The sequence below is a fragment of the Plectropomus leopardus genome, chromosome 5, assembly GCF_008729295.1.
Source record: "Plectropomus leopardus isolate mb chromosome 5, YSFRI_Pleo_2.0, whole genome shotgun sequence".
Classification (NCBI taxonomy): Eukaryota; Metazoa; Chordata; class Actinopteri; order Perciformes; family Serranidae; genus Plectropomus; species Plectropomus leopardus.
The window spans coordinates 19,100,799-19,128,665 of NC_056467.1; the positions used below are offsets into that span (position 1 = coordinate 19,100,799).

General features: G+C 39.6%; 1 protein-coding gene across 1 annotated transcript; it reads right to left on the reverse strand.

Annotated features, from left to right (window-relative positions):
* Positions 1-615: 615 nt before the first annotated feature.
* On the reverse strand, positions 616-27,112 carry ptgir (prostaglandin I2 receptor). The gene is made up of 2 exons (XM_042487383.1): positions 26,193-27,112; positions 616-1,299 (listed from the first exon to the last, which is right to left on the reverse strand). The coding sequence occupies exons 1-2, from the start codon at positions 27,024-27,026 to the stop codon at positions 1,012-1,014; spliced, it is 1,122 nt and encodes a 373-aa protein (XP_042343317.1). The 5' UTR covers positions 27,027-27,112; the 3' UTR covers positions 616-1,011.
* Between the last annotated feature and the right edge of the window lie 755 nt (positions 27,113-27,867).

Sequence of the window (27,867 nt, forward strand, 5' to 3'; positions counted from 1 at the left end):
CATTTTGCACAATACAGCAAAGATTTTGTGCTGCGGCACAAGTCATTGGTAAAAATGGGTTTCAGAGCACAGCGGTGCCGTTGTAAAACTAAGATGGCGAACATGGTAACTGCTGAAAATCAGCATGTTTGCATGCTGACGTTAGGATTTAGCTCATGGGACCCTTGTGTCATAATAAAGATTTAATTTGACCGCTAGCGTGGCCTTAAACTTTAAGTTTTGTTTTATGATTAACAATTCTAGATTAAGGCCTGCTAATAATTAATATTTATACCACACCTTGTCTGTGAAACCAAGTCACAACTGAGGGGGCGATGACAGGGAAATGACTGTCGAGAAAAGTTCAAGCAGTGCACACAACCAAAAGTGATAAAAACTAGGTGCTGGACCAAGCAAAAATAGATATGGAAGAATCTGAGAAAGAGCTAATGCCCGAAACGTGTGGAGATAATCCAATAAATTTTCATGGGAGCATGCAATAGTATGCAGACTTCATTTATTCTTTCATGGGGAAATGACTGTCAGCATCATTTTAAGTGTGACCTGCAGTAAAGTTTCCAGGCTGTGTCTTTTCAAAAAAGGCAAGGAGAAAAAAGAGGAAAGTGTACATTCATGCATTTTGTTTACCCATATATTTTTTGCCCAAGTGCATGTATTCAGATTTTACAGTATATTATTCATAGGTATGATATGGTTTGATGTGTTCCTTAGTGCTAAGTAACAGTGCTGTTTGTTTTATGGCACAACTCTCTTTGAAAGTTTGAAACTGCTTCCATCACTCAACGGAAATTTAAGTCTTAGTGCAACTGTTCTTTTGTCTTTTTTTTCGTTTGTTTTATTTTTTCCAAAGTTAGTTTAAAGAGATCCATTCTGGCATCTACTTCTTTGTCAAAGTCTGTGTGCCTTAAAATGTTGCGTGCAGGACTGTATGCAAATGTCACAGGTTGACTCCAATGTTTTATCAGACATGAAGGCTCCAGTCGTCCCACACAGCCGAGGGCTCCTGTTGGGTCACAGAGGTAAACTGGAGTACGTGTTTGTCTGTGGAACTGTCCCGTCTGGGGTGTTGCGCTGTATGTGATTGTCCAGGGGTAAAGACAGAGCACATTGTGCCGTTGTCTTCACAGCTTTTCTGCTGAAGCGGCAGCTCAGCAGAGAGCAAAGGTGGTGAAACACAGACTTGCGGCAGATGATGAAAACCCAGGGGTCCACGATGGGGTTGAGGGCGTAGAAGCGGAAGGCTGTCAGGTTCTCTGAGTCGCCACAAAATGGGTGAATGGCGTTGATAAAGCCTGCAATCTGTAGACATAGAGGGTCGATGTTAGTCACAGTTTTTACTTTTCAAGGTGACAAATGTAAAGGCTTGAAAATACAAGAGATCTGTGTGTGCCACAAGATCTCCGTGTCAGAGTACGGCTGGTATCTGACCCAGATTAGAAAAACCACAAAAAAAACCAGCAGCGCTGTCAGACTGTCATGTTGAGTTTCAACCTTTACATACATGCATTTTTATCTACAGCTTTGTCTCAACATTCTTGCTCTCTCCTCACTATCTGTCCTCAGCCCTAAAACTCATCAAGAATAATGCCATCCTGCCTTCAACTTCTCTATTCACTGACCAACTGCTTTCTTTAAATAAACAGTTTCCAAAGTATTTCCGAAGTATTTCCTGAAAAAAATTCCTTTGTTTCATGTTACTAGTCATTCGGTTAATTTCATTTTTAGGATGAGGAAGCTGTGTAAAGCACTCAGTATAATACTATATAAAGGTCCAGTGTGTTGTTTTTAGGGGGCGCATATTGGCAGAGAAAGAACTAAATATAATAAGTATGTTTTCTTATTTCTTTTGTATAATTATCCTTGTTTTCATGCTTTCCACCATGACGTTTTACATGCTATTTCATTCCAACAAAAGCAAATATATAAAACATGATGTATTAGCCAGTAGACAGTATAATATCCAATGAGGGTGTTGGGCTAACATGAAGACATCACTATCATCACATTCACCAGACACAAGTACATTCATACCACATTCATAGATTTTACACACAATACATATATTTCTCACCCCCTTTCCAACCCCCACTACCACCACCACACACACACACACACACACACACACACACACACACACACACACAAACATACATTATATTAGTTCTATGTCCTGTATTCTCCAGCAGATCCCTCCTTTCCCTTCCTAGCCATGCCCCTCTTTTCTTTTTTTTAATCTCATGGGGCCTCATAAATGTACTTTCATGCCTCATTAAATTGCTTTGTTTTGTTGTAGTCTCCAGACAAAGTATTTTCTAATTCATCTCATCATTTCTTTCTAAATCTGGGCACCTTTGTTTTCTTCCCCAGTGTTTTAGAATGAGCTTTTTATTAACATGGAAAGAAAAAATAACGTGCCAGCCAGTGGGATATCTTATTTTTTTGGCATGCACAGCTCAGCTGAGAATCAAGTGTGTGTTCTTTAGTGTATAATCACCTGAAAATAAGAATTGCTGTGTTTTTGTTACCTGAGAATGAGCCGTTTATATCTATATAGGGAGCAAGTTATCATCAACCCAGATCTCCATTGTGGCGCCATGTTTCTACAGTAGCCCAGAACAGAAAAAACAAACACTGGCTCTTACATCGAGCCATGCAATTTGGTTTTGGCAGCGATAAGTTAGCAAAACCTCTATAACAAGAGCATTGTAAAAACACAAATCTTCTCTGCAGATAATTTGGCTCTTGATAAAACCTCCTAAATGTCAAGGTTAGATAAGAGAAAAAAGCTGAGCACACATTAGCAGGTGCTGGGCTAGTGTGCCATCTGCAACGTGTCGTCAGGGTAGGAAAAATTTATAACATGCAACTGCTTTATTCAGTGTTTTTACCACTTTAAATCAATTCCCTTTGTTTGTTTTAGGGAGGAAGAGGCCTGTGTGGATTATTCGGCTCCTGGTAAAAATCTCCTAAACAATGAACACTGAGGGTATCCTAACCAGGAGATGTTTCAGCCAGTTGCAATCTGCAATCCTCACTGCTGGATGCCCCTAAACCCTCCTAAATCTCACACACTGGACCTTTAAATATGACAGGACATAATGAGCATTACAAATCTGTGCCGTCACACAGAGCATGTTTCCCTTTGTGTTTAGGGTGTGTTTGGTTAATGCTGCCCAGTTACAAGCATACCAGGCCTAAACACAAAAAAACACTCTGTCTCTTACTTAATTATGGCTTTTCATAATCACTTAACAAAAGTTTTCAATCATAAATCTAGCTAAATTATGAAACACTCTGGTTACAGCTTCACAGTGCCAATGTGCCAGTTTTCTGATTATCTTTGACTCCCACTTTGTTGTTAAAATCAGATGAGAGCACTGAGTTTCGTGTCAGACGAGACTATGGTTCAGCTTGTTATGCAAGGCAAATGTCAACGTCTCTCTTTTTACACCAATTAAACATGCTGGGTGTGAGCACACCTTCATACGCACAAAGTGTCCTGAATACAGATGCAGACAATGTCACATGACATAACCACAACTTTTTCCCTGCGTTGACCTTTAAAGTATGAGTGCTGAGAAGCAGCCCAGACAACAGCAGCTCACTGCTTATTAATCCACGACGGAGCGAGAGGCAGCAGCTGGCCCAGGAAGCATCTTTGTCACCTCGCTCATCTTCTCTATCAACAGTTCTCCATTTCCTCCATGAAATATCCAACAAACAGTGGCCTAATTAATGGCCTGTGCTGATTGAGAGCTTTTATGCATTGGTGTAAATGTTTCCCTGTTGCTAGGGCCTGGACTGAACACTAATAAGCTTACAGACAGAGTGAGAGGGGCCAGAGGGAGCAAGTCCAGAGCCAAGCCAAACCAGCCAACCAGAGGGACCAGACACAGGGCTCAGTGTGTCCTCTCCACACTCATTATCTGCCTAAACTCACACGGATGTGGTCGCTCACATATCGATCTACTGATACACCACGAGAAAGACAGAAAGAGAAAGAGGGCAACTGCATGCAAAGCCAAAACAACAGCAATTATCTTGTGACGTTTCCATAGAGACGTTGAGCTCAATGGCACAATAGCTTCAAACCAACACCCTGAAAGAGTCGTCATCTTACATGTTTCAGAAATGGTAACAATCAAAAGTGGAACAAAAACAACAGCCAGATGTTCTTGACTTTTTAGGAAGTATTTGAGGTTTGGGGTTGTTTCAGGCTCTGTAAAATTTCTTGAATTGCACAACCGGTGTAGTCAGGATTACTGTCGGATTCTCAGTGATTGCTAAGGTTGAATACATGAAGGGATAAGTATTTACGGATTATAATAATACTCATATGGACACACACAGAGTCAGTATTGACACAAATTGAGATGGTGTGGCCACAATTTCTTTTGACAGGGTAACAAGTTTCCTCTTTAAACCTGCTGATTGTGGGTTTGTGAGAGACTGACAAAACATTTCACAATTTGACCTAATTTGGCCACTTCTGTCTCACAGTTTCTTCATTGGTTACTCTATTTGTCAGAATAATGGCTGACATTAAGCTCAAAATGTCTTGTGATCAAGTTATGTCATGAATATCCCCAGGACTGGGTTGCACCACCATCTATTCGTTAATCCGTTACTAAGTTTGTGTGTTGATAACTCTTAAGCTGGGCATTTACCGTACAATTTTAGTCAGTTTAAGCCATGTTGCTGTTTAATTCACACCATAAGTGTAAAATAATAAACCCCCTGCATTTTAGGGTTGGTGAGAAAAAAAGATACATCATATGGCATAGTAATCACAGTATTTTGCATGGCAATTGTATCGATACACGGACACCAAGTATAACTTTGTTTATTATACAAAGTATTAATACTGCAAATAAATATTAAACTTTTGGTTAACTACAATAATAAAATCCATTGCTTTTTCAGACCACTAGCTACATGTTGCTGCGATAAAAATGAGTGAGATGTACGGACTAAAAAGTCTATCTTATTTAATAAAAACAGATGCTAACAAAACTGCGGACTGTACTAACTACTGATGATTGCCGATAAATATTCACTGGAAAGCTCTGAGGTTGCCAGAGGGTAAAAGTTTGCTTGCTAGCTTCTCTCTCTCACACATGTACTTGCTGCAGTTCCTGCTCCCACCTATAGTACACTGCATGGAAAACGATACCTGACGAAGTTGAAATTTAGTCTGACTCTAAAATGAGGCATGCCGCTCAAAAATCGGATCACATGGGCTCAAATCGTGAAGCGTATGCTCAGTTTAACTAGCTAGCACAATACAGAAGGCAGTAGATACACATATGTTTTAAAAGCCTCCGAAATAAGTGAAATCTGCCCTTTTTTGACCTTCAGCCTCTTCTACGACAAGAATCACAACACCATTAACAGTCTTGTCTTATGACCAAGACACAGATCTTATGCTGGCAACAATTTGTTATTTAAAATAACACTTGAAGAAAAAATTAATCAGAGGCCTACTGGCATAAAACGCAATAACATACATAATAACAAATGTCTCATGTGCTTGACGTGCAGTTAACCTACACTTTATTCATCATGTGGCATTGCCAGAAACATTTCAAACAGACGTACCCTCATACGCTCCGCCATCATCCTTGCCCTTGTTGTCTTGCTTCACATTACCCCCCTTACCCTTGCTTCTGCTGCTGCATGCCACCCTGCCTCTTATGGTCCTCTCGACACACCTCAAGCCCTGCAGAGAGCACCACAAATCATGAGCTGTCCTCTCCAAGCACTGCAGGCTGTGGGGCCAAAACCGATGAGATGTCAGGCTCTCCTTAAACAGGAGCGTATTAATGTATCAGTCTGTGCTTTTGGAGCAGCACAGAAGCAGTACACAGCAGCCAAGGATCAGGGTGATTATTTAGGACAACAGACAGTTGTGCCCATGCAGAAAGCTTTGAGGGAACATACCATGAGTGTGCTCGAAGGCATAAAGATCCAGTTAAAAAACAAATAAATACACACGTGTCCTGTATATACAGGTGCATGCAGCACATTTGCATACAGCTGAACACACACTGCATTTTCTATATGTGCAAACACAAATCTATCCCCATACACTGATGGGCAATCACTCATTACCCTTATCTAAAACTACTGATAAAAAGAATTTGGATCCTAGTTTAGGCATTACGTTACGCGATTTTTATCTCCAATATCCTGACGGATGAGAATATTCCAGTACCTGGACCCAGTTGGTGTAAATGCGTACATCCTGGCAAAAACTCATAAGATGCTATTTGGGGCTGATGATTGCTGTGCCTTTCAGGAAACAGACCACGTAATGGATGTCTACACCCTACAAGCCATTATTTTCCATCTCGTGGTCCTGGAGGACTCTTCCTAACTCCCTCTTCCTGATCCTGTTTCACTGCAGGATCATTACAGGGGGATGAGAGGAGGCAGCACAGAGATTACAGGCCTTTCAGAGAGGTCTGTTTACAGCACTGAGCCAGCAGGGAGGGAGAGAAATGCTGCAGTGCTACACAATTCTTTAAAGGAGTAATTCAACATTTTGGGAAATAGGCTTAACTGCTAGGCATTCAAGAGTAAGATGAGAAGATTGATATTGGTCTCATGTGTTTGTTTAAAATGCAAAAACTGTTTCTTGGATTTTTTTTGTCCATTTGGAGGTGCTGGAACAACACACAACACTGACATATTACCAGCATGGTAATGCAAACATATAGGACCGCCCTGCAGCTGACCGCAAGTGGGGCTCTTCACTGCAGCACAGAGCTGGCAAATTTTAACATTTTTCATAGACAGGCTACACACAACAGAATTTAAGAGACCACATTAGGAAACTGGGCACAGATTACAGAGTTTATTGAGTACATTTTTAACTGCTAGAGCTGTTTTAACATTAAACTATTAGGTCACAACCACTGTTAAGCTGTCGGGAACACACTGGCCTCTTCATCACCTGGCGCTGAAGCTGTCAAGCGTATGCATCGCTCACCTGATGCTAACTTCACTCATGTGTGTCCCTTAGCTTTAATTTATTCTTCCTAGATATCACTGTCTTCACAAACAGCTGGGCCTATTTCATCTTTGTTGACCTCGCTGTAGCCATGTAATTCTTTATGACTGAGTCTAATGTTTATAAGGAGAAAATTATAGATGTGTTATTTTTTTCTTAAATATTTGTTTTATTTTATGCCAATATTCGCACTCATGTAGAAAAATATTGTATTTTGCACCCTATATAACTGTAATTATTAAAAATAATAAATATTGTTAAAAATTCTTCACATAGTTGTTGAAAGATAGGATAAAGTTGATTCATTCACTTAAATTCCTGTCTTTGGTGCAACATCTATCAAGGACATTATAGGTAGGTTATTACAGGGTTAGCACATTAATAATGCAGGGATTTACAAGGTATTTTCTCAGGGTTCGCACACACTTTCATGTTTTCAGGGACTCATGATTGTTAACAAAACATCACACATTGACACATATGAGAGCAACATTACATCGACAGCAACATAAAATACTGTAAATTTGCTATTATGTTACATTATGCAGAAGGTTATCCATGGAAGATTACTGTAACACTTTCTTTACACACAACGGATTTCCATGACTTCTCCAAAACTTTCAATGATTTGATTTCAATGACTTTTCTGGGTTTTCCATAGCTGTGATAACCCTGATTTCTTTACTCACTTCATTGTTTTCCCCCACTTGTTAAACCAAATCAATGCCATGGTTTTGACAATGGCACTCAAGAGGGTTGGGTACATTCACAGCAACCGGCTTGAGGAACAGTAACTTGACCTAAAACCACAAATCGGCGGTTTCACATTTCTGTTTTAAGTACAGATTAAACACAGAGAGAAAAACATGCTAATTACCAAGCTTGAAAGGTGCTGATACGCCTTTCCTTTCCTGTGTGTTTTTATCAGACTAATCACATCCTGAGCATCTGTCCTCAGTGTAAAAGTATGAGATTGATATCAATGTTTTTTTTTTTACTTTTTTATGTAAAAAAAGGCAAATAAGTACAACATGCCACAACAGTTTACCAAAGGGGTGTAGATGTCGCTCAACTCAGTTTTGACCCTGACGAGTTTAATCAGTGAGGTGACACAGAATGGTCACTTCTAATTTAAACCTCACACTTCAACAAAAATCACTCAGTTTTTCCATTGTACCTCTGCCCTATCTTTAACACTCAAGTCATTTTTCGTCCGTCATGTTTTGTAAGTCCTCTTGAAGATACAGTTCAGACAAAGTTTATCAGAAACAAAACAATCTTTACCCACACTGTGTGTGACATCAGTGCATTGATCCAGGATTCACAAGAACACTGGAGTTGATTTACTTTTCCGCTGACTGCCTTCATTTCTCACAAATGACTTCAGTGTTCAATATCCAGTGTTTTCTCCTTCAAACACCTCAAGCTCGTCCAACCAGAGGCATGAGGCTCCCAGTCAGCAAAGAATCAAATATACATGTTTGCCTCCAAGCTGACTGACCACACTGACCTCTGACCCAGATTGACTTCCTGAAGGAATTGATGATACACTTGTGGCAAGGCACACAGTGCAGGAATGTAATGCAAAGCTTAGTGTTTATACACTGAAGGGGAATTTCTGTGCTCCACAAACTACAGGTAGGAAGGTAGTGAGGAGGTGGCTCGTATCGCCTGAGATACATTAAAAGATACAGAGAGGAAAAAGGAGTGGGTGTGTGCTGATGAGTGAGTGTTAACATGCATCTGGTGCATGTAATCAATTTGCGCAATTGTGAATGTTCCAGGAGAAAAAAAAAACAAATGATTGGCAGCAACATGAAAAAGCAGCCTGTGTTTGTTTTCAGACGAGTTTCATCAGGGAAATTACACTGCCTGAACGTCCATTAGTGAGTGTCCTACTTTGAAAAATGTGCCTGAGGCTTCAGGGAATTACCTGGAGCGATTAGACCTTGGTCCTGTGCAAAATGAACTTAGGTGAGAAAACTATGTCAGAAAACAGACTTCACTTTGACTTTCAATCCAGTCAACTACCTGAGAGGAAAGTGAGACAGTGCAAGATACTGTTTCAATAGTGTTCAATAGTGACTGTCTCCTGCTACAAGTCATGTGTTTTGCTTTATGCATCATTCTCCTCTGCAGTGAACAAATACAGCGTTTAAGTCTACAAAATCTATAATTATCAGCCATTTTTCTCCTGAGTAAGTTGAGTAATTAAGTGCAAGACAAAATGGTCACTGTGCGCTCTCTGATGAGTAAACTGTCATACGTGTGTGGGGTGAGAAGCTGGGGGAGTTGCTGTACTGCTCAACTACAACCAAAGAAGAAACTGTTGAGAACAAACCAAACACAGTGGCAATGCCAAAGAGGAAGTGGAAGCAACTGCAAAAAGGCGAAACCTAGACTCAAAGAATAGGCAGAGTGGAATATGAAATAGGTTGATCATATGTGTCAATATGTGATAAGAATAGCACAATGGCCATGTTGCAAAACCTTGTCGCTGTTGCATCAGACAAAAAAAACAAGATGTTCAGGTGTTTACCACAGTTCCTCTTCAACAGCCATAAAGCTGCAAGAGCCACCAAGATGTTTGCACAGTACTTATTTGATGTTGCTGATGTGTGATTTGTTGATGATGTCATGTATTTGAGATCAGTGGCAGATTATCTTTTAAAGGACATCAGTTCCAAGAAATGTCAAAGTTCTTTGTCATGTTAAAATGAAACTTTTATTTGTGTGATTATTGTTACTTTAAATTTGTGTTTAATTTCACGATTAGATTAACTTTCATTCCACTGCCATGCACGCACTTCATTGTATCATTTGCCAACAGCTGAGTACAGCTAAGCCTGATAAATTGTATCTAATATTTTCATTGGCAATGCACAACATTCACTTGAAATCATCTTGTTTTAGAGCCTGGGTCCCATTTTTGGAAATTTATCCATCATTCAGATTAGTTCTGACAACAACATCATTACTGAGTTGTAGGGATGTGATAACACCTATGATAAGATTATTAGTTGCCAAAAGATACAAGTGGTCAGATGACCAGGCGGGCTGAAAATAACTCCCTAATTTAACGTTATATTTTTCTAAACCACTTTAAAGTATTTCCAAGTTGGAAAGATGGCATTTTTGTTAAACTGGGCTGTTAATTTAGTACAAAGATGCAAATACAGAATCAGAATCAGATGTACTGTGTTGCACTGGTCCTATTAAAGCTCCTGCCGATGGGTGATGTAATGCAAGCTTGGCCGTTTTTCCACAGAAAACAATATGGTGACAGGCTGGTAACAAAGGATCTCAAATGATAGGTAAACAGTGCACTAAAATATGTTTCTAAAGATATTTTAGGTGAGAAATTGACAACGCAGTAAAACCACATCTTATATTTAATCAGCACTGCTAGTTTTTCTGTTTTGTCTCAATATTTTTAGCATCTGTTTTTATATAGAAAACAGTATGGTGCCCGTTTGTTCACAAACTCATGTTACAACCAAACACAGCACTAAAGTATGTTTCTGAAAACATTTTAGGCAAGAAATATGCAATACATTATCAGAATCTCGGCTTATATTTTATCAGCACTGCTCACTTTTACTGTTTGGTCCGAGTTTAAGAGAAAAAAAGAGAAGGGTGTCTCCATCTTTCTCAATCTGATTATAATCTTTGCATCCGTTGTGGCTGCACAAAAATGTAGAAGTACAATCTGTGCTACAAGAAACAGCCCCCCCAAAAAACCTGGGAGACCATCAGGAATCAGGCATCTGAACGCTAGTAAGAAGTAAAATGGAAGGAAGTTTACCGCAGTTAATTTACACATACTACCCACACTGTCATGATAAAAAGCTGGTTGTAAATTAGGCAAAGTATCCCTTTGATTGGAAGAGAATACAAAATTCAAATGTCCATTAAAGTTGTCCACTACAAAGAAAAACGATATTTAGTATTGTTGGTCCAGCGATGGCCGACTGTTATGTTATTTTAACATATAATGTTGGCCATAGCTTTGTATTTCCCTCTAGTCCGTATCCAGGGTATAAAAACCCCAGAGTTTAGATGTGCATTTTGAGTACCTGAAACTTAAATATGTAGCTTTTTTGGGTGGAAATAAAGTAATTTCATGTCATGGCAATGGTGGATTATTGTTAGAAGTAAAGCACTTTTCACTGTGGCTCTGCTTCTATTACTGCTGTCACAACCAGCTTGTTACTTTTACAACACCGGCTGTTCAAATTACACCTGTTGCTTTTAAACTGCAAGTTGTACGTCCCCCGAGCTGCTTGAGTGTGTAATTCCACCTCTTACGCAAATGACAACCTAGACATTATTTAAAGACATTATGCGGTCGATGTTAAAAGTTTTGATTTAGCTTGATATCTATTTGCACCCAAGAATGGTGCAAGAAACAAATCAATGCATTGGATCAATGTGCAGAGAGTTACAAATTGCAGCCTTTTTACTTGTAAGTCTTGGGGATGTTCCAGATCATTTTATTTGGCATTTAAGCAAAGTTAACTGAAACAGGCAAAACGATCTGCTGTGATTACACAACGGAAATAACTACAAGTCCTGACACGCATTGCTCGCCTGTAGTTTTTATAGACTTTCACAAGACTGACTGTGGCAACAAAGCAGAGCCAAACCAATCTGTCATGCGCCCACACAGTCTGTAGGTGTTTTTGTTTTGTTTAAAAAACAAAAACAAACATGCCATGGTGAATTAAACTAATATGAATCAAGATGACAGCAATATTACAGCACTGTTTTGGTTAAACATAGGAAGACTGCATCCTGTCCATGTGTACTGCAGCAATGCCAACACCAGTGAGTAACACCACCTGCTGCATGGTGGAGATGTAAATCTAACAATCAGCAACCAACAAAAAATTATTTTGTTCTGCAGTCACTGCAGGTTTGCATAATCCAGACTGCATTCCACACATCCATTTCTTCTTCATGCTGGTAATCTCAATTAGGGACAATCACAAAGCACTTCCATTATGAAAAGTGTGTGTAACTGAATGCTGATAAGTAAGCAAACATGCGGCTTTGCTTGTGTGTTTATTTCTATTTTCCTGGGAAAGTTTGCATGCTCGTTTTAGAAATAATGTCTCTGTCAGGACACTTGGTGCCCAGCTTCCTTTCGGTCAACATCCAACTCTGAGGTTTTCCCACTGGGCTGCTGGGACTATACATGTGTGTGCTGAGTGAGCGTCAGCTGGAGATCAGCAGAAAAAGGGCAGCACTACATAGTAACAAAGGATTATGGCATTCATCAGTGAACATCAGACTTCCTACACAGACTGGCTGACACCTAAAATAGTTTGTAAAGCCATCTGAGGGAAATTTGTGGAATGGGGCAATATAAATAAAGATAAGGCTTGCTTTATTGCCATGTCCTTCCAAACATTTCACACTTTACACATTTGCAAAATATTGAACTATTTCTTTAAATGTTTTGTATGCAAGTAGTTGATGCAGTCTGTTAACTTCAGTTTTTTTTTAATATGTTTTCTTGATTTTCAATGCATATTCAGTACAAAAATACATTGTCAGACAAGTGCTGCAGTAGATCACTTTTGACATTGACTCTATTCTCTATCGAGGGGTTCTTGAAGAGAGTCATAGAAGACTAAAAAGGGTGTCCATACCATGGCAAATGTTTGGGAGGACCCTTTATACTTTTTTTTTTCTAGCTGCAAGAAACTGCAGCTAGAAAAGTTAACTGCAGGTTAACTTTAGTTTTTAACAAAAACTAGTTTCCAGTAGGAATATGCCATATCATACATATAATTCACAATAATACTGGTATAATTTTAATATGATTAAAAAAATTCATATTGTGATAATGGCAATTTTCTGACTTGTTGACAGAATGACTTACATATTACAACGCACTGCAACAACAAGCAAGGCTGAAAGTAAAATTGTTACCAGCTCCATGGTGAAGAAATTAGCTGCAAAATGGGGGGAGACTTCAGTATTGTGTAAACAGTGGTGTCATCAGACCTGGACGACTGAGACTACAGTCCTGCTTGTTTTATGACCAGCCCCGGACTTTTCAGACCCTTTTAGCGACCTGCTGTTCAGGGTCAGCGCAGCCACAAGGCAGCTCCCTCTCCCATCCTGCCATCTACATAAGGAAATCATGCCAGGTAATTTTGTCGCGAGCCTGTCATAATGTAAACCAACATAAAGCTCGACCACAAACTTAAATTGTTGTAATTGTATATTCCTAATATCAGTAATGGTCATTTATGACTTATGTGAAGTGTCTTTGAGTACCTTGAAAAGCGCTCTAAAAATGACAATAGAAAACAACTGAATCCACAGATACAGTTCAGTTTCAACCCTGAGATCTACAAAGTATACAAAAAACAAGTGTTCTTTAAATTCAGCAAACACTGTTTGTCTTTCCAAAAGCTGACATTTTAATGATCAAAAAATACATTACCAGTCCCAAAGGGCACACTTCTTTTCATCCCCATTAAGATTGTTTATTCCAAATAAACATCTCTCATCTCGGCTTGCTTTGTTCCAAACCAAGTAGCGGACTTCATAACTGAGCTGAGCATCTAAACAAATATACAGTGACTTGAAATAAGTCAGTTGGGGATCAAGATATTGTCCCATGTGTGACATATGTCTCTGAAGGTATTATTGGGACAGTGAGGCAGTCTCTGGGAGCAGAGGAGAGGTGGTGGGGGGTCGAGAGGCTTATTCCCATCACTTATTTTCAGCCACTTGTAGCTAGAGTTCACTGGGCTCTAAAATCCCAAACCACACAAATCTGCGCTGGCTGCCTGGTTGCAATTATCTTGTTGAATTTGTTTAGTCCAAGTTGTCAGAGAGCTATGATGCACTCTGTGAGGGCAGAGCTTCTTTTATGCTACGGAGAAAAAATTTGGAACAACCACAAAGATGATTCAATGACGCCTGTTCCCAAAATTGAGAAAAATAAATAAATAAATAAACTGAAGCCAGAAAACAGTGTTTTTGAAATGTGAGATGAATTTGAATGTATTGAAAGCTAAATTATTCATATGGTGTTGTTACAGACAGTGTCAGAAGAATCTGATTTTGATTATTTACAGAAAAGTGAACACCCTCTGGGAACCACAGCCCAACGTGACTGGTCATCCTATCTGTTTTTTAGGGCAAAGTCCATGAATCATATCTGATGTAAGCTTCAGTCAACTTCATGGAACAGGAAAGAGAATATTTATGACTGTACTAAAACCCAGAAACATCCATACTTCTTTTTCTCAGTGATTCAGTTATATTTAATGTAATTTTCTGTGAATGAAATTAAATCCTGAGAGGGAATTCTTATTTTACTACTTTTTTCTCCTTATGATGAAAGGCTTGAGAGTTGAAGCTGAAACACATCCATCTCATGTCAGCTAAATCAAACTGATTCCCAAGTGATTTGTGATATCAGGCTTTAATTGAAATGGATATCAGGTATTTCCTTTCTCCATTCGTCTCTCTGCACAACAGCAGAAGATCACCAACTCTCCTTCACTCAGGCTGCGTTTACACTGGAAGCCTTAATGTGAACAGCCAAACAAAAAGATCAGATCTGATCAATAATTACAAATGAGCACTTTTTAAACTGTGGCCAGTAGCAGATTGTAGAGTGAACTGGTCACTTCTCAAACTGACCTGCACGCACAAGAGAACAATAACAAAGATGTCACATCCAGCACGCTGTCGTACATAAGTAAAGATAAAGGTCACTGAAGACAGCATTTACATTTTTATGTAGGTTTATAAGTTGATGTGTGAAACCAGCAAAATGTGTGGGCAGATAATAATGACGATGAGGTCAAAGAGAAAGCGAGCCAAAGTTTAAATTATACTCCTTACTGCTCTCATAATGGCTCCTCTCCCGCTTTTGTACATCCATGAAAGTAATCCCAAACTCTAATTCTTATGTCGAAACAGCAAATAAGGTGGACCTGCGACGTATGCCTGCACCACAACCAGGTGACTATGCCGATTTAACGTGCTATGTGACTTCCTGTGCATTTGTGTACTTCTCTACTCAAAACATTTCCAACACCAGATGAAAAAAGCTCAACATACTGCCAGAAAAATAAAAGTCATTAAAAATCAAAACATGCTTTACGGTACCAAGTTTACCAAGCCGAGCTCAACAACTTCTATTGACGAAGACGAACAGAGACGAAACCCAGTGACGTCACCAGCTTGCTTGATGGAAGATGGCTGTGCCCTGCTGGCGAAATCATAAAATATAATCTACCTGTCTAAGTGGATATGTAGTTTGATTGCAGTGTCATATCTCACCTACAATTCAAACTAACCAGAGTCATAGTGTTCAGTGTTACATCTCCTTTTTAAGTCTTAATTAAATGTAAATGGGTGAGTTTTACAAATATTCAACCCCTGTACAGTTGTTATGACAAAGAAATTAGCTGAAGAGACCAAAACCATTCATTTCTGCTGTAAAGTTTGGCTTTTTAACATGGAGATTTACTCTGTTTTAGTGACAGCATTAAACTGTAGATTTAATATTTGAAATATACCACTAATCAAGGAACTGCAGTTTTTGGCACTTGTTTGTTGGTTTCAATTTTCAGCCCTTGAGGCTGCCGCTTTAATTTGTGCTGTTCACACTGTTATGAAAAAAAAAAATCAGATGTCCACGTTTTGCCTGCAATCTGAACACAGCCTCAGGGTTTGTTTGATATGAGGGTGTTGTATTTCACTCCTGCAGCTCAGCCAAGTTTTATTAGGCCATGTATCTCCTGAGACTGTTGGCGAGGTGAAGCATAAAAGAAGAATCCTATTGTTTCCTCTGTGTACCAGCACGCCACCCCCCACAAAGTGTAATTATTAAGAAGAAGTAATTTAACACAAGGGGTGGTTTCAATGTCTGTTTTCATTTTAGATTTGGTTCACGATTGAAAACAATCAGCAGGCTTAGATTGTTTGTGAGGGAAAGACACATAGTTTTATAACACAAGTGTACGACCACCATTGGACAGGAACCAACAGGGTGGCGGCTCTTTTATAAAAACTATCTAACTGATGACCTCACTGTCAACCCTAACCCACCTGATGATAGATACCCTAAGAGAACTATCACCCGAATCTGCAGCTTCCCTCTGGTTTCAGTTTCTGGCCCCATTCTCCAAACTCGAAGTTACTAAGCCACATATTTGTACCAAAACGCCTTTTTTTCTGTTCATCCTCAAATATATCTTTAAAGTTGCCATGTTGAATTTTAGCATAGTTTACCTCTTCAAAAGCATGAATGGAGCTCAAAACATTTTAAATCATCAAATGACAGCACAATGGATTCCAGCTCTCAAGTTAAGTAACTCTACACGTGGGTGTGGAGCATATTTTAAGCAATTCTGTGTGAACAATAAAGGTGCTGATGGATAGACAAATAACTGTGGGCACACATGGCAAGAGCCCAGAAAAGACAAATATGGAGCACGCTAAACAATGTCTTTGTGCATAAAGTAAATGGCTGCGTGTGAAAGATTGATCGAACTGATATTTGCTGTATGTCTTGGCAACAACCCTGAATATTCTCACCTAGCTCTCTGATTACCCTTTACAGACACATGCCACAACCTATTCCTCATTTTGCACACCATTGCATCTAAGGGAAATTCTTTTTCTGTTCACAAATCAATAGATCAGAAGAAAGACATTTTCAGATCAGTGGTCTATCTCAACAAGTGGATGATCCAAAATCACAGAAAATACAATTACAAGGTGGATAAAGAAGAGGAGCTCATCTGGTATGTCAATGAAACAAATTCAAAAGCTGCTGGTTTTAATGGTGTATAAACTACATATAAATGTTCAATTCATATTAACAGACACTGTTATAATGATGATGATGAAGACAAATACATATAATTGTAGAAACACAAGAATAAGCTCCTTCAAAAACCTATTCAGCTTCTCACCGTTTGTCGTTCTGATCACGTGTTTGGCCCGACTGATTCCTGGACTTAGAACTGGAACTGATGATTATACTTCTTATCTACTAATCAATTTATTGATTAGTCCTTTCATCTATATAATGTCGATGTAATGACATCCTCAAATGGTTTATTTTGTCCAACAAGCACTCCAAAAGATATTCAATTTGAAATGACGTCAAAGGAAAAGAAGAAAGACGCAGTAAATCCTTTTGATTTTAAGAAGCTTACATCACAGGAAGGTTGGGCTCGTTGCTTGTTTCATTACTTTAAACAGCTATCAAATCTGATGTTGAATTTCTGGCAGTTAATTAAGTGACTGGTTCAAAGTTTTAGGCAGTTAGCAAGACAAGAAGAAAGAATCTCTCAGGTTAACGCTGCTCTTGTTTTTGAATGACAGATCCACAGTGCTGGTGTGTATATTCTTTATGTTGTTTGTCTTGCTGTTAGCGCTCCTTTTTTACTCTGTAGTATTGACAGCAACCATCAACCATGCGGCGCTACAGTAACAACCTCAGTAAATCAGCCGATCTTGTCATGACGTTGTTAGCCAGAGATAGCATGTGTGAACTGAACGCACCTGAAGGTGCTGAAGGGCAGATTGTTTCCTCTCATTGTTACAAACTGACACAAACAAAACAACAGATTTGCCTGAACTTTACAACAAATGTGATCTAAGGTCATATAAGAAAAGGTTGGTCTGGGTCAAGCAAATGACAGCGGCGTTCAGTTAAGAGTGTGAGTAACTAAACAAATGAGTCTGGAGGCTGCTATCGATTGAGGAGGACAGATTTATTCTGGGCTCAACGCTCTTCATCTCCTGAGGACACAAACTAGGCCCAAAACTAATAACATTTGCCAGGATCAATAAGATTTTATTATTTGGTCAATGTAATAAACTGTTAGATGTTGGACTTAAAACAAATAGAGAAGTAGAGTGTGTGCACGAGTTTCATGCTCCCATACAACTTTAATTAGCTGTAATTTCAACCTGACATGGATCTTTATCAGGAACAAGAAGTTTTGAAAAACATCTCATGAAATACACAACAGACAAGGGTCATCAATGACGCAAGTGCAACACTAATGGCCAAAGCTAAAGGTAACGATGACGCAATATTGCACACATGCACACAGTTCAGTAAAACAGCATTTTTCACTGTTGCTTTGACAAAGCACAGCAGGATCACTCAGTATTAATTAACTGCAACTGTGTCCAAACTGACGGAATATCAGTGAAGCATTAATTATAAAATAACAAGCTACTGACGCTCATGAACTACAGAAACCATTTGATTGCCAGCCTACTGTTAAAAAAGTCCATGAATCACACATTCATTACTGGTGCAAAATGGGTATTTATTAACATGCCATGTCATTTTTTTTATTTGTCAATAAAGTAGTTAAGCAGAATGTTTGTATACCAGCACAAATGAAACCAGAAATATCATCTCACAGTTGTATGCCTCATCGAACCGATCAACTTGCAGGTACAGTTTACATCTATGTCTGTCCAGACTCATATGTAACCATGACAGCTGGCAATTCTTTAAACACAGATGTTGCTACAAAGAAGCTTCAAATTTTAAAACATGGAGGCTTCACACACATCTTCAAGTCGACAGCACAGAATTTTTACACTATCTGCACAGTTTCAGGGTGAACACCCAAAATTAGAGTCAACAGTTCAGTATCTGACAAATATCTGCCCTTCTCTTCCTGAGTCATTATGCTGACTAAAAGCCAGAAAGGTGTTTTTGCAGATCATTATGTCACAGTGAAGTCAACCTTTTACCTTTTGGAAATAAAATGTCAACACTTTTTTTATTATATTAAACATTTGCGTGTGAAATTTTGTTAAAATTTGTGACTGAATTCTTGATTTAAAGCCAAAAACATGTTTTGTGAGGCCCCAGTGACCTTTGACCATCAAATTCTAATCAGTTCATCGTTGCGTTAAAGTGGCGGTTTGTGCAAAATCGGCCCTGAAGGCGTTTTTGAGATATCTCATTCATTAGAATGGGACCGACGAACAGATGTGTGGACAAACAGAGGACAGCCCCAAAACAATGCCTCTGGCCACGGCTCTCACTGGCTCAGAGGCATAGAAATGTTTCCACATATCATCTATTGCAAAACTGCATATTTGTTGCCAACACTGCTTGGCTTTTGTTTAAAGACGTGAATGCACATCAAGGAAATATTTGGGCCAATTATGGGGAGTGGGCAGTGGGGAATAGTAGTTTAAAAAAAAGTCATAGAATTTGTCTATCAATTATCAATCAATTTTTGATAACTGCAGCAATTAAGGAACTGTGATTTAGAGGGTTATTGGGAGCTCAGCAGTGTGGCGGAACAAATGCATTTGAAGGTATTTTCTTGCTCTACTTTCCTCGCTTTTATTACCACCACAGTAATGTTTTCAACATGTAGCTGCAGACAAAATATGTGGCAAGCAGTCTGACTGGAAGTAGACAAATCATTTAAGGGACAGAGAATAAGATTCCATCACAGGACTAACGGTAAGGCTGTGACACATTATGACTAATCCATAACATATATTGATTAATTGTTGATGATGGATGGGACAAGGTAGTATTAACACTTATAATCAATATTTTCACATCATAAATCCCATGACTAGTTATAAAAGGGGCCACTTGCAGTGATGAACCCACATATATCACCCAACTCTGCTGTTTCTCTTACCGCAACAAAGCAATTTAGCATCTTTCAGCTGATTGTTTTGGTTTTCCAGTCCACAACTTTTTCAGTTCACTTTCACTGTGCTCTTGTTGTGTCCAGCAGCAAAGGGTAGCTGCTTTCAGCATAAAAGTTCTCCCAGCACCAAACAACCAAAAGTCAAAGTTAGCAATTAGCTGCTAAATATCCTGGAGCATTGAACACCTAAGGAGACAGATCATTCCCTCAGGAGTTGGTGGAAACCAAAAATAGAGCAAAAGGCAGAAAATTGTGCACCTACACTCACAAGGAATGATGATGTTGCTCCATAACTACTGGATGTCTAAATCAGTAACTTTTTGCAAACAAGTTCACTATATCAACTTTAAGGGTGATACATCAGTATTTACAGGTGTTTTTTTTTTTTTTGCTGCCCCTAAAGTGACAAAAAAAAAAACCACTTAATATAGGGTTCATTTAAAATCTCCATTAGAGATATTAACTGAACATTAGACAACACACATCTCATGTGGCTCATGAATATTTTTATTTTTTTAGGGGGGTGTATAACTAAAAACACATTTCGGAACAATAACCTCTGTGGTTCTGTTTTCTATCTCCGATCTGCACTTCACATCTGTCTTTGCTCTCTTTTCATCAGTCTGTGTCTCAGCCATGACAAATCTGTTCACTCTTATTGTCTGATCGAGGCCTGAGGCAATGTTCTTCAGCAACCACACACTTCAACGACACATGAAAGGGATACAATATCTACACGTCATTAAGTTCATTGCCACCAGCTCTTGTCCACTTTCTCTTGTGTGACTCAAACTGAGTAAAATGTGACAACAAACAAGGATAAACTAGTAATGAAGGAGGGGATTAGCAAGCCTGCAGCCTTGTGGCTGCTGTAGTTTAGAAGTAAATGTGTGCACTGACATGAAGTGCGCGTTTGTTGTTTGTATTTTGACTATAGGATTAAGCGTTCATCCACTAACAAGGGAAATCCCCATTGTTCACTCCACAAAAGCCAGCAACTGATTGCGGAGTGTCGTCTTTCCTTATAGATCCCCGAATGAAGCTCACAATGAGATTTATCTCCCAGCAGCACCTGGAGCACTTCATGCAAAACAGCAGTATGGGAGACAAAGCTGGCTTTTGTGTTAACTCTGTCACAGCATGTGTGTCTTTACATCTCTGACTGTACCACTCCCACATCTCAAATTTAAGTAAAGGTCATGATTCGCCACAAAGTCCTCATCCATTATTTCCACATCTTGTGTTGTTGCTCAACCAGACACATCTGATACCACCTCTGGCAGGCATTAAGTGATTTCAGTTTTGAGTCATCTTGGAGATGTCTGGATTTGGGGACTTCCCCACTTTATCCACACTAATTTACAAAAATCTGGATCCAGTTGGACGAGGGGAGCCTATAGCTGTCATTCTGCATATTTCCAATGGCATTCGAGTCTAAATGTTGACTGGGCCTGTTGAGGGACTTAAGAGCTCTGTGCTGTTGTGAAACTATTTTAAGGTCGATGTAGCTGTACGCTTTAAGTTAAAGTCCTGCGGGGAAATGTCACATTTGTGTCAACATTTTAGTGGTTCTAAAGCTCATTTCTATTCATTTAGCTCTGTTAACTGGTTCTTGATTCTTTCTTCAGTCTCAGAGTCTCTTTACAGGTGAGCATTTATGCTTTTATGTGCCCAAACAACAGAATCTTTTCCTGTTTCACTTTTTTGCCCTCTGCCGAGTCTGTCAGACAGCCCAGATTTATGAAGTGGTGCACTGACTGCTTGGGGCATGATGCCGTGTGTCTATAAATGTGTCAGAGTTTTGGTTTATATTCTTCCTGACAATGATTCCTCTTCCCCAGTTTGCTCAGAGCTACTGGAAGTGGTTTGGTACTCCCATTACCAAAATCAAGTTCACAGAACATACTGTGCTCTCATAAACCTCAAAGTTGTTTTGTTAATGTGCAAAAAAGAAATATCAGAGTTGAATAAACGTGTAAAATATTGTAAAAATTACAATGAAAAAAAAACTCCTCTAAAATCCAAGGCTCACATGCATAAAAGTCTGTTTAGATTCACAATGAAAACTGTGTGTATGCACAAAGACAGAAATATGCACACCAGGTTTTCCTAAACAATCATTTATTTTTCGTGGCCTGCCGCCATTAAAATATCTGCTGGCAACAAATACATTTTTCATTTTTAGGAGAGCTGTTGATGCAAAAAATTTTAACTTCACCAACTGTGGTCTACTATCTTGCAGTTGACTTCACTTAAATCACGGGATCCAGTATTTACTGAATACTGAGTATTTACTAGTGTAAATCAACTCAGCACAGCTGCCATTTTGGCACTACTTAAAAGAAAGCAGTGATGGAAATTTTAGTTAAGAAATATTGTCTTCTTCCTGTCTTCTAACCTCATGCACACAATTCAATATGAGTCTTTTTACTAAGACTCAGATATTGTAGCTACACTAATGGAAACCTTTTGTCATTAAGTCAAAATATGCGGGATACAAATCTTTCCAACAGTGCTGCTCTGGATTTAAGTTCCTGCACAAAAACAAAACCTGCCCTGCAGTTATTTTTTATAAATATTTCAGTCTGAACTATTGATTAATATAATAAAGGGTGAAATAAGACCTAAAACCATTTGCAATCTTGCAAAAAGCTTATAATGGGAGTGCACATCATTGATCCAAGTATTGACTGACAACATATGGACCTCAGGCGCCTTCTGTGGTTCCCATGGGAACAACAGGGAACGGGTATTGGTGATTGTCACAAGCAAGCTATCAGTCTGTACCTGTCCCTGCAGGAGACAGCTCTGATCATTTGTAAACTTCATACAGGACAAAGGGAAAGGAAGAAAGGCCTCAATGGAGGAGTGTTAATTTCCCTTTCAAAGGAAAAGCTTGTGTCAAGACACATGAAATACTGACCCTAAATACTCACATCAGTCACAGAAATCAACACGGCCGTAACTCCAGTAAGGATGATGTGCTTGGGTAGGGTTGGTGAGCATGCTGGATTAATGTATTTATTGTAACCTAACTTACATAAAAAATATGAAAATGTTGATCACATTTTGTGTCATGTTTGAAGGTAAATAGTAGCCTATAAATTGTTATTGTTACTTCTTTAATTAAATTTCATGGAGAATAAAACAGCACAAACCTCACATTCTCAATAATATCTTACTTTTAGTAAGAGAGGGACAGTATATAGACAGACGTGTGGACTGCACTTAAAAACTGGATTTTTTTTCTGGCATTCCTCCGGTTTAAATGCCTTTAGCAAATGTTTACTCAAAACTAAAACTTTCAACATCATGTACAGCAGGTTCCCAGCTACTCTTTTATAAAGTCAAGTGAAAATTTGAATAAAAAATGAAAAAATGATAATAGCTTCCTGAGGTTTTTAAAAGTAACAGTTCCTCCCATGCTAAAACTCCCTTTGCACTTTTTAATTAAATAATTTTATTGACGATTATTCAAATAAAACGCCAATACGAATAATTGGCAAAATGCCAAATATCAGCCCCAATAATCAGCCAAGTCGATAATTTGTTGAGTTTTTTGCTGGTCTGGCATGGTGCTGCAGCACATAATGCACAGTTTTTTATGATAACACATGTGGTTTTTTTCTCAAAAACTGGTTGAAAAAAAAGATAAAAAACACTAAATTGAGAGCACTGTTGTCCTATTTTTACACACATTTATACATTTCTGAGTATCACTTTCAATGTGCTCCACAAGTGTGGTGCAATGAAGATTAGAAACAGTGTATGTGTGGGAAACCTTGAAAACGGCATTATAATGTTGCTTTAATGTATGTTGATTGTAAATTTGGTGTTGTAACATCATATAGCATATAGCATCATATATTGTAGCTCTTACAGTGTTTGACTAAAGTCCTGTCCCACAGATGAAGATGGATTTCTGTGGCTGTATTTGATGTTTAACAAGCCATGACCATATATCCCATATGGCTCAACATTACATTAACAATTTGTCAATAGTCCTTCCTAGAACAAACCCAGACGGACCTCCTGTTTTACACCACATCAAACAAATCAAACGCTCTTTCACAGAAAAGCTGCAGTGATAACATTTATCTCATCAGCTTCTGTTGGTTAATGGCACCTTATCTTCTTCAGATACTGTAATTGTACAGTGTGTATCGTAGGTTTAAGGTCATATATAATATAAGGCCATGGCTGCAGAGTGACGAGCCTGGGAAGCTGGTGTAATTCAGGTAACAATGAACAGAACAAACATTCACAGCAAATGTATAACTCTTAAAAAATGACATCAGCCCACCACACACCCACACACCAGCTCCCCAAAAAAACATTTTCTGAGAAATTCCCACGCATCTGATCATCTTTTACCACTTCCCTGATTGCAACCACAACATGTGAACTTTCGGCTTCTGAATAACAAATAACCCCGCTAAGACCAAAGAAACAGTCACACTTTAGAAATGTACAAAGCAAACACTACCTCATCTGTTTTAGTCAGCCAATTCAATACCTGGCAACTTCATCTGTGATGACAAAGTCCACAACATTATTCATACCTGTGAGGCTATGGAACATTTAAAATAATAAATGTTTACTGATCTCAGGAAAAGGAAGCATGAACCTTCCAGCGCCTGTTTTCTATCTCACCCACATGTACCAGCGTGCAGTCTCTGCCACCGAAACTGTAGGCAGAGCCCATTTTTCAGAGCTTGAAAGCATCGTTCTCTGAGGTATATTAAATTACGTGAAAGTGCTTTGAGTAAATTAAGACTAACCGGAAACATGTGTGACACATGCAACGATAATGACTGAACGTACGGCTTGTACACTTGAAGGAACAAACTTATCTGTCAGCACTGAGAATAGAGTCAATTAAATATGCACCTCTTGTTATATATTCATTCCAATAAATCAAGAGATTTTTTCACAAACATCTGTTATCCTTCAGGCATACTATTAATCATGAAGTCATATCTGTCTGGATGCATGTTAAGTCTGCTGAGATGCTCTCGCACACTTCACCACTGTCTCAGTTGCTCTGGTTACAACCACAAGGATGTACATGCATATGAGTGAGCAAGCACCCATAAACACACGCACAGATCCGCTGAGATGACACATTCATCACTAATTACTTAATAACAGGGCATTCAATTATTCAGAACGACATGTTACTGATCAGGTTTGTAAGTCTATTGATGGGTAAAAATAAAACACGGTTGTAAAGTGGTTGAATCAATTTAGAGAACAAAGACAAAAATGAAAATTACCACTTTGGTGACACAAGTCAACCTGCAAGTTAACGTACAGTATTGTACAGCTAGAAGGTATGTAAGGTGGTGAAGTTGGGGGTTTCAGTTTCCTGAAGTCTGACTCATACGGTAAAGTGTTGACAACCGTGTGTCATCATCACTGTTCATAGCCCTGGATCCTCTTTGCCACATCTCTGGGCAAAAACTGCAGCATGCGCTGTACATTAGTCAAACTTTTCAAGCCGAGGCTTACCACAAACACTCCACACGCAGACTATGAGTAGGTAGTGAAGAGCATGATCATGAACGAGCACTTTTTACTGCTTCCTGTAAACCACCTGATCATCAGACCACCGCCGTTTACAATGCCAACAGAAATAAAAGAAAGCAGGGATGCCTTTATAATACAACACATATTAATCACATCCTCCAGCTGTTTTTTATTTCCTCAACTTAACTTTCCTCAGGACCTCTTGCTGATGTTTCTGGACACAGAGGAGAGGCTGGTAAACCTCCTCCCAGAGGAGCTGTGCCCTCTGGGAGAGGCAGGGCTGGACCAGTCCTCCAGGGTTGTCAGGTTTGGCACACTCCTCTAAAACAGGGACAGATATGGAGCGGCATACACAGAGCGAGAACATGCCTTGTGTGGCAAAGGCTGCACTCTCAGGCACACCTTTTATAAGTACAGCCAGCCGGCAGAGCCAAACACAAACGTCAGGGAGTCTCCAACAGGGCACGCAAACACATACCACAGCAACAAAAACATCAACGGTCGCCCTGCCAGCTGAGCTTTAGTATATGTACATAATCATCACACGTGATGGGAAGGAATTATTTTTATGGGAAACTCAACTCAACTATAAATGAGAACACAAACATCCAGTCAGGGCCTAAATGACAGTAATAACCACAACCTTTTAAAAAGCCCCTTTTTCTGCTGCCCTCTCAATTCAAACTCTCCTTAACTTTTGATTTTACTGGGAAGTTTGCTTCGTGTTTCAACAGAAATAAATGACACATCACGGTGTCAGCTCTTTCCTCCTTTTTCACCATGATAAACATGCTGTCATGTCATGATTCAGACGCCAAATCTGCCTAAAATGCTGAGATGGAGCCATAAATTGTGTTGTAAAATTTACAGAGAAGTTAAGAGAGAGTTGAACATTTCAATGAGGGATATGAATCTGTGTGACAAACAAACAAACACTGAGGGAAGGTCAAATGTGAACTCACAGTGAGTGGCAGGGAGCAGACCACAAAGATGACAGTGATGAGGGCCAACAGCACCAGGTGGTCCACCTCCTCTTCACCCTGTGCGAACCAAGCCAGGCTCAGCTTCCTCTTTCTTCCTGTGGATCCAACTGACCCGCGCCGCATCATCTGGCTCCGGTGCATCTGGCACAGGCTGACAATCACTGAACCGTTGCACACAAACACTGCAAAGATCAGCAGTGCCATGAGTGAGGAGTAGGACAGGGAGAAGGCCAGCACCAAGCTGGCCTGTTCATCCCCTGTCGCGTCCATGTCGATGAAGCACCATGTCCCGGGACAGTACTGTCTGTATTTGCCGTAGCCAGCGTATGGCAGGAGGCAGAAGGCCAAAGAGAAGATGTAAATAAAGAAAAGAATGAACTTTGCAAAGCTGCGGCGGATGTGTGTTGAGTAAAAGTAAGGGTGGCTGATGGCTAGGCATCGCTCCACGGCCATGGCGCACAAGATGAGCGTGGGCGCCAGGCCAAAGAAACTCATGGCAAAGCCAAAGAGGTTGCACAGTCCCGCACCACCCAGATTTATTAGGGACATGTTGCGGGCGTAGCAAATGAACACAGGTGGGCTGAGGAGGCAGGTGCCCAGAAGGTCGGTGAGCGCCAGGCCAGTCACCAGGATGCAGAAGACAGAAGACCTGGAGCGATGCTCCTTCTGGTGCACCCCGAGGATGAAGAGAGCCAGAAGGTTCCCCACCACGGCCGCTAAAAACATAATGATGCTTGTTGCTGGCTTGCCAGTCCCATTCACGATCAGAGTGTCATTGCAGGTGGTATTATTACATGATTCGTTTGAAACCATGCTTTTGTTAATGTTTAACACACTGCAGAGAAATAAGCCAGCTCAGTGTGGAATTAATAAGGAAAACCCATACAACAACAGGAGAACCTGACCTCTTGATACCATCATTTGGCAGCTCAGAAGGCAGGTGGGATCCATAATGCTGGAAGCTGACTGAACTCTCTGTCTGTCTCTGTTTCTTCCATACAGTTGTGAAATTCTCCTGTTGAACAAAAACACAAGAAAAACTGCTTAGTGTTTACCGGCAGCAAAAAAAAAGGGTTTTTTTAAACATCATGCTTACGTTTTCTTCTCATTATATTAATGTATTTATTCCACTGCTGATTGTTCTCATAGTTTTAGTGACTAATGAGCACTCACCTTTCACTGGCTCCGGCGGAGAGAAAAGCGATACTTCAGCGACTGAAACTTTCAAACTTCTTCTGCTGCTTGCTCTTCTTTTAGCGACCCAGTTTGTTAAATATGAAGCGAGTTTAAAACTGCCGCTGCCGGTAACGTGTCGGCAGCTACACACTGAACTCACGGGACGCAGAGAAAGACAAAACACGCTCTACTTTTCCTCCGCTGACTTTCTCTGTCTGTCTCTCTGAGCGCCTCCCAGTTTCGGATCGATGTTTAGTCCCACCCACTGTGAGACGCTGACAAGACGCTGGGTATATTCAAAGCGGCATTTAAGCTCAATCACAGTTTAAAAATCATTAAGAATTGATTTGTTTCTGGTTGTTTCAAGATATCTGTATCCAGAAATAGCATTCTGAGCACACATGCTATTCATATCTAACCCATAAAACAGATTTTTCAAGTTTGGACAAAACACCTATGGTGAACTATTAGGAACTTT

Excerpts from the sequence above, each read along its gene's own strand:
- ptgir (XM_042487383.1), bottom strand. The coding sequence starts at position 27,026 with ATGGTTTCAAACGAATCATGTAATAATACCACCTGCAATGACACTCTG. Across the intron at positions 1,300-26,192 it reads TCTGCTCCCTGCCACTCACT|ATTGCAGGCTTTATCAACGC; the intron begins GTGAGTTCACAT and ends CTATGTCTACAG.